We start from the raw sequence: 12,310 nt of genomic DNA on the forward strand, positions 1-12,310 counted from the left end.
AATCCAATTTTAAGTTGATGCAAATCGAGCTTTTTCGAGTCAAGTCGAGCTAGCTGAATGAGCTAACTCAAACTCATGTGCACCTCTAGACTGGTAATGAGAGCAGTTTATTGCTAGGAATGACCATGGGTTCTTAGCTCCTATCCTCTAAACCTTGGGTAATTTTTTACTGTAGACGCGACCTTCCATCCACCTTCCTTTTTTTGACTTGAACAAAACTTATCTTATCAATTTAGACCTTTACCGGTACGTACAACCCAATAAAGACGAAAATACCTATACTTTTTCAACTGCTTTTACCTGAAAACCAAGGGTATTTTTGTCCAAAATCCTTTTCCCGTATCTGAAAAAATCTACTTTCATAACATAAGTTTTCAGCCGTTCAGAAAAAAAATGCATACAAAGGAAGCGTCTACGGTGCTAATTTTTTCCTAAACCCTCTAAGAGAGCTTGGTGACCAGTACAAACACGCTTATATAGTCAATGTATGTACATTGCACACATGAGTCGATCCAAATAGTCTAAATTGTCCGTGGGGCATAACCCCAAAATTAGATCGGTCAGACTATCATAACTTCATATCAATAGAAACTTGTTAGACAAATATAGACCATTGACTGTTTAACCATCAATTTCATGGCCACGTATCTCAATGTTAGAACTCAATGGAGTCGCAATTTGAACGGTTTAGATCAAGGTAAATTATGCCACCTGGACAAATTGTATCCATTTATTTGGATGGTTATGATAATCGGACAGAGTATAAAGTAATTCCTGGTCGACCCATCACGATGCGCATGCACAACCACACCGGCAAGCTAATAAGCGCTTTGTCTAAAGAGAACTGATCACTTACATTTGACAGTACCACAACTTTTGCTACCATACCCCATCTTTCCCACAAACATACAACCTTTTAATAAAATCTGTACCATGAATATGGTAGACCCCACCATGTTGATCATTTTTTTAGAAATCAGTCTAATCATCTCGTCAGGTGGGCCAAACTTATAGTAGAGTCAGACCATTGGCTGTCCATTGATTACATCCTCGTGGCATTACCAAAGAGCCAACTGTCCTAATTTTTGTGCCAGATGATCTACACAGTGGGACCTACCGTTTTCATTGTACCGATGCCCTACAAAAGTTTCATGTTGTCGGGAAAGATTTTACGTTACCAGTACCACAAGCTGTGGTACTTAGCCTACGGGTGGAACCAGTCACATGCCATGGCGTGGGGGCCTTGTATTCCAAATATAACCTACTTTTTATTTTTCTATCATTTTGACAATTGTAAATCAAAATTCATGCGATGGGCCTTGACAAGGTCATGGTATTCATGGGGGCCTGTGATTTCTTCAATGCTTTTACCGTTTGGATTGCATGCGTGGTGAGCACAGCACGCAAAGTCCAGCTGGTTAAAGGAGTAAAAAGGTCAAACACTTGCATGTGATGCATTTATGGCCCACCTGCCTAATCCCTTCCCTTTCTTGGCTGGCGTTTGTTCACATACATCCTCATGTATTACAATAAGATATGTTAGGTCTCTAGCCGTTGGATTTGGGCCTTTTTAAATGATATAAACCGTTTATTTGATAGGGCTTCCTCTCGATTGGTGATACAAGAAAAAGCTCTCATATTTAATATCTCATAGGATTGATTATTCGAAGGTGATGGTGACACTTTCAATTGAAACGGTTCAGATCATTGTAAGATTATCCAAATTCAAAGGCTAAGGTACTGCCGTATCTTAGCTGAGCACATGGGGATGTATTTGAGAAAACCTCTTGTTTTTTACCCAAGGCTTACTAAGCTCTCACCCGTGTAAACTACACGTGCAATACTGCACACGTGTGGGATTCAAGCTTTCTATAAGGAAGGCTATACATATGATTGTTTAGGCTTCCGGCTTAAAACCAATGATGTTTCATCCCTAGTGGGCCGCATTGGACCACATGAACGGATGGTAAAAGAAATATTGGTTTAGCTGGCTGCTTGTTTCGTACATTTTGGACCACCTAATGAGTGAAAGAGCCTTATCTTTTTTGTCACGGAAGATTTAATGGATGCAGCTTACCTAATTGACGTATTATAAATTTATAATATGGAATTGAAGATGACGGTACTACATATTGACTATAGAGATTAAATAAATTGAATAAGACTATATGATTGGGATGCCATTACTGTATGCTTGATGCCCTAGTGTTCCTCACTTTACACCCTTTAGAGAAGCACGGGGATAAAAATAGAAGCTTCAGTTATATCACCACCCCTATACACTCCTGGATCAATCACAACTTGAGTGGGGTCCATGATATGCTCGATTATGTTATCCAAACTTTAGGGTAATCCAAATTATTGATCAATAAAGCCCACTTATAAAATTCTTATACATTAGATATGGAATGTGTGCATGTGAACTAGTGTAGCTCCGCACCATGCATGTGGGCTTAACAAAGCTCTTATTTACCATTTCTCAACCTTGTAAGGGCCGGTTTGATTTTTCAAAACAAGTTTAAATGCCCCAGTAAATGGGTAATTTTGACCCTTTCATCCTTTTGAAAAATTTTGAGAATTCTTGCCTAGGGAACTGGTTTAAAAGTGTTAGTTAAAATTTTCAGACCTCCCAGTGACGCATATGACATATCTGTTCTGTCCATCCATTTTACCGCAACATGTTGAGACGGAGCCAAAAAATTTTGTAGATCCAACACTCAAGTGGCCCACACCAAAAGAAACAATGGCCCTAAGAAGTTTTTAACAGTAAGTGTTTGATTCACTTTTTTCTGTGGTGTGGTCCACTAGAGCTTTGGATATGCCTCATTTTTTTGGCTCATGGCATAAATTCAGCTGGCATAATGGATGAGCGGTGTGAATAAGTGACATGCATCACAATGGGACCCACAACTATTTTGCAGCCTTTTGGGTTTTTGCATCAAAAAAGTAAGCTGCCGAGTCAAATACACGGAAGAGTGCCGTAAATACATAAAGAAATGATCATTATGCATTTACACTCATTTCCCACCTAATTGGAAAATCAAACAAGCCCTAAAACAATTTGTGGCAGCTTTTAAAGCAAATTAGGATGATCTTGATTGGACACTCACTCTTCAGGGTCTGTTGCTTGGCCATTCCATGGTATGGGCTCATGTGGTAACATCAACAGCTTATTCAGGCCATCTATAAATATTGCATTTACAATCTTAGCAATAATAATAATAATAATGATGATGAAGATGATGATGCAAAGACAACTGTCTGTGTTCAATGGGAGGAAATCAGATGGGAAAGGGGTCTTGTCCTGTTAATGTGATCTTGACCTGGTCATGCATCAAATTAGAGCCGACCAGTTAGATGGCCAGCATTGACTCTGTTTCGTACACCAAGGATTTTTATTTATGAATTGCGCTAGCGTAACTAGGCATGGGCATACAGGGCTTGTCTACTACTATACCCTAGTGAGGCCAATGTGCATGAGATCCACAGTGTCCATCAGATGTGTTGCCATTTAACCTATTGGAATTGAAAAAATCCACCACATCCATAGCCCAAATAGGCTACAATGTAGTGAAGAGTTGGGATGGAATGCCCACCGGTAGTTGAGTGTGGGCCGGGTTTGTATCTCCCACTCAATCCTTCATCTGATGCGAGTAACAAAGATGAAGGGATTTTTCAAAAGTTGCACTATTCTAAAACTTAGGTAGGGTGTGTCAGGTTTTATGCATGTTTTTACATTGTTTCCTAATTTTCTAGCAGTGCAATGTTCGAGGTGATCAAAGCCAAGTATTACCGGGCACACCTTCTAGATGGTGTAGACCTAATGTTGCAAGCCTCATAAATGTTTCGAATAACACCATACTAGTTATGATTAGAAAAAAAACAAAAAAAAAAAAAAGGGAGAAAGAAAAAGTCATCAACGTAGGACATGCTCTATATGCACTCTTAACACATTTAGGCCAAAAGAAGCCCAAATAAAACCTGAGGAGCCTATCGTCTGTAGGGTATAACAATGTGCGGGACATGTTCAATTCAATGAGATTCAGTCTGGATACAAAGAAATTGACATTTGAATTGTTAACCTAAGATAGTCATCACTAAACTCATAACCTATCAATCTTTATGTGAGAGTAGTTTTGGAGTCAACTGACCTGCAGCAAGTTATAAATATATGTTTCACAAGAAAATTTTTACTTTTAGTAATTTCCATTTTCGTTGCATTTCTTTATTCTCGCCGCTTCAAGATTTGTCATCCTTTACAGATATTGCGTGTAATAATGTCCAGAATGCTCCGATAATATTTATTTGACATTTCTATTTTGACAAATTTAATCTTTAGAGAGAAATCTTACCAATTTGGGTGATTAAGAATTTAAATTTGAAGTATTTCATGAAAGTGATGTAATAAAATAACCTTAGATTATTAAGAAATTAAATATACGAGTTTTTCCTTATTATTTTTTGTGGATTCAAAGTTTTAACAACTTGGAGAAAGTGGTCTTTTTCTTCTTTGTTACACGTCTGTTTTTGCACCGAAACACAACATGTACAAAAGTAAAGTCCAACCTATCTCTTGCATCCATCTACCCAATCCATGTGTCAGGGTATTTACTATGCTCTCAAAATCTTGCTCGTGTTCATATCTGCATAAATGAATGTATAGACCTGCCATGTATTTAAATAAGAGATGCTATTTAAGTGTGCCTTTTGGAATCTAACAAGAATACTATCTCTTCATTTTGGAATCATCAGAGCTGCTCATCTTGTCGGCTCCTAACATTGGTATACCATGTCTTAATAATGAGGAAATAAAATGATCCAGCAGGCAAGCTAAGAGAAATCAACCATCGGCTCGAATTAGATGCCAGATGGGCTGGTTTCAGAAACTTTCCAATTAAAAGTCAGGATCACCCCATGTGGGGCTCCAGTTCTCTACTACATCATGTCACCTTCCTCTCATTACTCTCCATAAATCAAGGATGAGAATAGCTAAAGTGAAACCGTACTTTTCATTTATAGATGATATATATTCACCATAGATTTACAGACTAGTAAGCTTTCTAGCCCCTTACACCGACAAATCCCTAACACGGCAAGCTTTCTTACAGTTGGAATTTGGAGACTTGTTATTCTCATTGCATACATATTCATTTCCATGTTTGTATATTAAACTTCTTTTCTTGCATTTTAGGACTTCTTTCTGATCAAGCCCACAAGAGAATTGCTTCACTTCATGGCTCGAAACAAACATGAAAAGAAAAAAAAGAGAGAGAGAAAAAGAAAAAAAGAAAGAAAGAGTCCCAAAATACCCAAAAGGAACAACTCTTCAAAACAAGGTGTTAGAATCAACTAGTGAGATATCCATCATTCCATCTTGTTCTTGTCCAACAGATTCATCCAATAACCACTTCTCAAGCATGGAAAGAGGGGCATTTGTGTCCGACTCTCCATCAGCTCGGAAATGGCTCAGATCAGGCCTGTAGTTGACGGTCTCCTCGAATGAGATTGATTGAGTGGCATCTGGTGTGGAAGAATCAAAACTTAGAAATGATTCGAGAGCCTCATGAGATATAACTTCAGTGTTGATCGTGCTCATGTTCCCCTCACTAGAAGTAGAGTTGGTGGCGGCCGTGTTATTGCACGAATTGGAAGGAGTTTCCGAAGCAGATCGATGGTGTTTTGGTGAATTCCTCATCCATCCTTCAAGCAATCGGGACACATTATCTGTGCTCCATGCGTAAGTAGATGGAGCTTTGTTCGGTCTGGTGTAGGATGGGCAGCATCCCGTAAATGGCTTTGAGTCATCCAAAAGGCAATTAGATTTCTCTATAGATAAGGCCTCACATAAAGCTTTCTTGGCCATGTGTATGTCAGTTTGAAGCCTTCTCTCCCACTGTCCTTTGGATATGGGTTGTAGGCCTGAGATCCCATCGCCCACATGTAGCTTCTTGAGCTTCTTCTTCAAGTGGGTATTCCAATAGTTCTTGATATCATTGTCTGTTCTTTGAGGGAGGTAAGAAGCAATGGCAGCCCATCTGCATTCAATCCCAATCACCATCAATACCAAAACCCTAATCTTTCAAAAAAGAAAAAGAAAATAAAAAATCGAACCCACGTGAAAAAAACCTTTAAATAAGGTCCTTTTTTTTACCTATTGCCCAATAGAGCTTGAAGGTGGATGATCATCTTCTCCTCATGGTCAGTGAAGTTACCCCGTTTGATCCCGGGCCTGAGGTAATTAGTCCACCTAAGCCTACAGCTCTTACTGCATCTAAGTAACCCTGATAGCACAAATAAAAACAAAAAAGATGTTAAGGACTCTTAAATCCAACTCTCCAAATTCATTTATTCAAAGCCCAAGTCTCCCTTTTTCATATAGACCCTCTTTTAAACATACATCTTAATGATCTGAGAGAGAGAGAGAGAGAGAGAGAGAGAGAGAGAGAGAGAGAGAGAGAGAGAGAGATTTACCTGTATTAGTGGGAACAGCCCTCCAATTCCCAGGGCCATGCTCTTGAATGTAAGAGACTAACGCAATATCTTCTTCAGGAGTCCAAGGGCCTTTCTTCATGCCCATTTTATCACAGCAAGGTGGCCGACCCATGTCACCCTTTTCTTCTCTTTTTCTTCTTCTGCGAATTCCCAAAAGACTGATTTTCTTCTCTCGCTCTCGTTCTCTTCCTATAACTATAAAGAAGAGCAGACAAGCGTCCAACTCAAGGGTCTCTTGTCCTTAAATAATATACAGAAGGGACCAAGGGAGAGAGAGAGAGAGAGAGAGAGAGATAGAAAGCTGTCGTAAGAGGCGCTGACCCCATTAGAGGCTGAGTGGTTTCCAAGAGTCAAAATAGGGCAGCAAATGCATTTACTCTTGGGCTTGCAAAAGTCAGCTGGAAAGTGGGGCCCACTTCATCTCACAAAACCGCGTGCATTCAATGTTGCTGAACTCGGAAAAGCCCTAATGCCCACTTAGTCAAGCTTTTTTTAACCTCTAAGCCCCCCCTGCAATAAAGACCTTCCTAATTGTGACTCTTAAAACACTAATCCCCGTATGACCATTTCAAACCACTACATTTGCCACCCTTATCTAACCAATTAAAAGTGGAATACACAATGTGGGCCAACTTAAAATTCAAGATTCAAAATTATCATTCCATGCTATCTTATCATGGTGCAATCCCAATTAGATTTTTTTTTTTTTTTTGGGTTAGCTTGTTAGTACACACCCATGTCAGTATACACACTCCATGTTAGCCACTCCCACTATGGGATCGATTCCAAGACCTCAAGTGTTGAAATGAGGTATCTCCACTCAGTCTGCCAATTGAGCTGTGGACCTGGTTGTCAATCCCAATTAGATATAATGCATATTATATTAATGATATTGGTATAGAAGTATTTGTCCGCCAATGCATCATCTCTCTTTCTTTCTTTAATTTGTTTTTCTTTAGGAAATGTAACTCATTAACTAAGAACGGAAGAAAAAAAAAAAAAAAGTCAAATGCACCGTTACACAACTTCGAATAGTTTGTTGTGATGTATGTACTTCAATGGTCCTATGAATTACCATATATTTTATCTTTAAGAGAGAGAGAGAGAGAGAGAGAGAGAGAGAGAGAGAATCTCCTACCCTAATTTTAAAAACCTTTCAAAGCAGGTTTCAATCGTGAGACCTATAGATTATTGGGCCAACATACTTCCTCCATGCTACAAAAATGATATATTGTCATACTGCTATATAAATGAATTAATTACAACACTTAGATACATTTCGATATTATTACCCGCTTAAAACTCTATAGCCTACACACTTGTATTTTGGTAGAAGTTCAATCTGTTGTAAAAATTAGAGACCACAATTACCTTTTGTACACAATAAAGACAATCACAAATCCAAGTGGCCATTCAAACCCTAGACACGATAAACCTTATTTAAGGGTGCATTTGGTTGCCCCAAATTAGATTAATTAATCATGAAAAATCCAGATATTTCCTGATACTTAGTACAATCAAATGCACCCTAATAAAACAAAAAGTTAAAAAGAAGAAAGAAAAAGACAATAGCCCATTTTATCAGCAAAAGACCAAGTCAAACAATAATTTAAAACGCCGGTGGAAGACAAACAGGCATCAGATGTGTCACTATAACAAAACAAGCAGGTTTAGCTTGTCGACAAATAATATTCTATAAAATTTGTATTTTCTTTCAGTCGGTCTGATTTCGTAGCTATCTATGTTGTGGGTCCCCCAAATGTGGTATGTTTCACCGTTGATATAATATAATGGTCTGGATCAGTGAAAATATAATGTTAACCATCTGTTTCTTCCTTTAGATTTGTTTAACTGATTACTCTTCTTTTAGCCATCCGATTGATATAGCCATTAACTGGATGGTTGGAATTCCTTGATCAATGTGATTTTAGAAGCATTGTCTGGATTAATACGGAGCTCTTGAATTTTTCTTATTAGGGTTTTGGAATTAAAAGCCCTAGCATACATTGCATGTACTTTCTGTCTCTTGTGTTTGTGTTTGAAGTGGTACGTGTGCAAGTTCTTCGAGTTTGCATGGTGCACCAGGCTCCTGCGTTTTAACAAGTCGGTTCATACGGTTCAGTAATCCGGACCATTGGCATGTTTCTTGAAACTGCGGACGGACCATGTACCAAAAATCTCTCACGTTGAAGATCCTAGGTTGAAAGTGGACCGTTGCTGAACTTCTTTTCTTTGTAGGTCCCAAATTGAAAGGTTGCATCATCTAATTTAGAAGATTTTTGGGGCATGTTCTATCCACTGTGGGGGGCGAAATAGAGAAATGATATGGACTTTCGAACTTTGGTATCCTGGGTCGAGGATCTTATGACTCCTCGAGTCCTCTTGTGTAGTGTAGGTGATGTGAGCCACGTGGTGTTGGACCGACGGTGGATTGGCCGGTTGAGGACGGCTCTTCCTCCCTCTATTTTAATGAGAGAGAGAGACTACATTTAGCTACTGGCAGGTTGAGCAGCGAGACTCGCTACCGAAGTGACATGACCAAGTTCCGTGGGCTCCACCATGATGTATGTTTTGTATCCACACCTTCCATCCATTTGGTGAGATGTTTTTAGTGCAATATCCGAAGAATGAGTTAAATTTAAAGCTCCAGTGGACCCTACAAAAGTTTTGGATCAAGATGATATTTGTGTTTTCCCTTATTTGATGTCTTTTTAAAATTTTGAATAGGTTGGATTTCAAATAAACATCATGGTGGGACTTAGGATAGTTTCAACGGTGGGAATCACTCTCCCCACTGTTTTCTGTGGTGGGGTCCACTATAGCTTTTTATCTGCCTCATTCTTTGGCTCATGTCATAAAATGATATCTCAAAATGGATGGACGGTTTAGATACAACACATACATCATAGTGGGGCCCACAGAACTTGGTGACGTCATTTCAGTAGCCGACTCGCTACTCAACCTGTCGGTATCCAATCCGCGTCCTGTGGCGATGGGCAGTGGATCGGACGGTCGAGGACGGCTTTTCCAGTTTTAATTAGAGAGAGAGAGAGAGACGTTGAACCATTAATGTCAATAATATTTCCACAACGGGAGCGGATTAGGTGTTACCCGGGTAAAACCTTAGTGAGTGTTACCCTTACCGTGGGGCCCACCTTGATGATTTTTTCGTATATCCAAGCTGTTCATCCTTTTCTCCAGTCCACTTTAGTGTGGTGTCCCAACAATTAAGTAGATAAAATTCTCAGATGAACCACACTAGAGGAGATAGTGGTGATTGAGTGCCTCACAGTTAAAAGTTCCAAAGGGCGTAATATTTATTTCCCATCCAAGCTGTTGATAATGACAGGAAGACCTGGATGAAGGGTAAATTGAAAGATCAGTTTGATCCAAAACATTTGTAGCAAACAAAAATCTTTTAATCATCATTAATCACTGTTTCCAGTGGTACGGTCCACCTAAAATTTAGATCTTCCCACGGTTTGGGATCTCATCCTAAAATGAGATGGAAAAATAAATGTACAGCGTGGATATAAAATAAATACACCAAAGTGGGACTCACGAGGTTTAGTTACCCGGTAACAGCTAATCCACTTCCTTGGTAAGTATCAATGGCCAGGCTCGGGCCAGAAAATCTAAAATTTGAATTTTAGTGGCCCGACGGCCCGGCCCGAAAAATACGGGTCGAAACTACCTCAAGCCAGGCCCGTCGACAGCCTTGTACTTGAACAACAGGGTGCATGGTTTTCATCCTTCCATAGGGACAAGCCATGTAAAATGATTCCCAAAAGGCCATAACCTCTAGATCACGCGGTTTGAAACGGTCTTATCTTTGGTTTGTCCATTCATGCCCTGTGTTTTGGGTCTGATTGATTTTTGGGATGCAGGGAGAATGTGAACCGGCATACCTAATGGACGGATTGCATGCTGGTTGCACATCTCAGTGGGCCCCACGCACCGCCCTGTAGGATAAGCTTATTCTACAAGCGTTGCAGTGGAACCCGGCTCCCTAATACAGTTCAGTTCATACTAGAAGCTCTTGTTTTGGATTGCTGATACGAACCGAGAGATCATTCGTTCGAGTGTACCACTAACGAGGCACACGTGTATGACATCAGAGCTGCTTATCAGGCGATCCACCTGTTTAGATGGCATGCACGGGAAATCAGTTCAATCTGATAATCAAGTTGGCCCACTGTGTCAATCAAATTGGACCATTGATAGATTTATCTAAACCGTTCATTTTTTCTGTACAGGTAACGGACTCCTTACCTGGTTTTTGAAACATGGTATCCATGCAGTGGGGTCACCTGACGAGAGGCATGGATATCACACACGTATGCCTCGTTTCCAAGTGTGAGGCCAGCGCCTTTACAAAGTGCACTCAAGCCGCGTCTGACCTGCATCTCTTGCATGGGCCCATCTTCCAATGACGAAAGGAAAGCTTATCTTCACCTCGAAATGAATCATGCCATTAAATAGCCGCTGACCTTACACCCAAGGTTTTGTTGCCATCCAACAAGGACATAATACACAAGTCTCGCTGAAACATGCACACATGCACCGTACGAGTTTCACACACGTGTACACCAATATACACCTTACAAATCATAGGTCTATTTGTTGTTGCAGCGTGGCCTGATATCACCCATCAGAAGGTTCAAACTGTTCGAGCTGCCATTTCATTAGGACCATTGGTTTTTTTTTTTTTTTCATACATATCATGACCGCAAATTGGAAGGTATGGATCATCCCATCTTTGTAATTTTTTCCATTACGCCATTCTTAGTGGGATTCCTGATCTCAATTGCTGGCCCATTCACAGCCCCAAGTACTGCTTTCCAAGAAATTCTCTAGTGCTCTAATATCACCATAAGTTATAGTGCTCTTACTTGATTGGTTCACTTGGATAGTCCATATAAACCATCTTAACTGTCCATTAAGTCCAGAACACATTAAATAGGCTATCTTACAAAACTAATTCAATCCATCTTTGATCTGAGCTTATTTTCCACAACTTCAGTTTTTGAAGCCATGGATCATATGGTTACAATTGCTTAACAAAAGCAATTCATTAGAATCTAAGCAACCCATGACTTACCCTTATATATAGATGGAGCAGATTGTAGGTTGGACCAACTTGTGTAAATTATCCTGATCATCAAAGTTAAAGTCCGTTGATCAAGTGGTTCGTTTTTTGTTAGAACGGTTTGTATGAACCTAATGATCAGTCTAGATCAATGAGTTGAATTAAGTGTCGTAATGCAAATGGGAGCACTATAACCTCGTAGTGCTTTTAGAGCATTGAAGCATGTCCCTCTCTAATGTTAAAAAATAAATAAACTTATAAATTAGAAATTAGGGGAAAAAAAAATAACTCGTCTTGTTAGGTAAATTCGGTTAAACTTGTTTCTTCATTTTTTTAAAAAAAAAATTCCAGGCACAATCTAAAAACTAGAGATTAGTGTTCGCCGCCTATTTAAAAGGTAAAAATAATTAATAGTGACAAATCAAGTCATTACTGGAAAAGAAGAATTTGATAGGGATTAAAAAAATAAAATAAGATAAAACAACATTGGTTAACTATATAGATTATTATTGCTCGTATACATAGAATTGTAATTATTTTAACCTTATTTATATACAACATATACACATATGTTCATTGTTATAGGTGAAAATGGTTTGACCGCTTATGAGGTTAGCTTGGACTCACGAACACGCGCTTCCTCCTCTTGACTCGAGATTGAAAGGTAGGATCAGGGCTGATCATCACCAATGAGCTTCTAAATAATCCTGTCTCAAATCAATTTGAAGA

At 39.3% G+C, this 12,310-nt stretch overlaps 1 protein-coding gene across 1 annotated transcript; it reads right to left on the reverse strand.

Moving 5' to 3' along the window:
* Positions 1-4,990: 4,990 nt before the first annotated feature.
* LOC131242100 (myb-related protein 306-like) lies at positions 4,991-6,729 on the reverse strand. Its single transcript, XM_058240502.1, has 3 exons — positions 6,472-6,729; positions 6,152-6,281; positions 4,991-6,035 (listed from the first exon to the last, which is right to left on the reverse strand). Exons 1-3 carry the CDS (start codon positions 6,602-6,604, stop codon positions 5,327-5,329), a joined length of 972 nt encoding a protein of 323 aa, XP_058096485.1. The 5' UTR covers positions 6,605-6,729; the 3' UTR covers positions 4,991-5,326.
* Between the last annotated feature and the right edge of the window lie 5,581 nt (positions 6,730-12,310).

Source organism: Magnolia sinica, chromosome 4 (assembly GCF_029962835.1).
Source record: "Magnolia sinica isolate HGM2019 chromosome 4, MsV1, whole genome shotgun sequence".
Taxonomy (NCBI): Eukaryota; Viridiplantae; Streptophyta; class Magnoliopsida; order Magnoliales; family Magnoliaceae; genus Magnolia; species Magnolia sinica.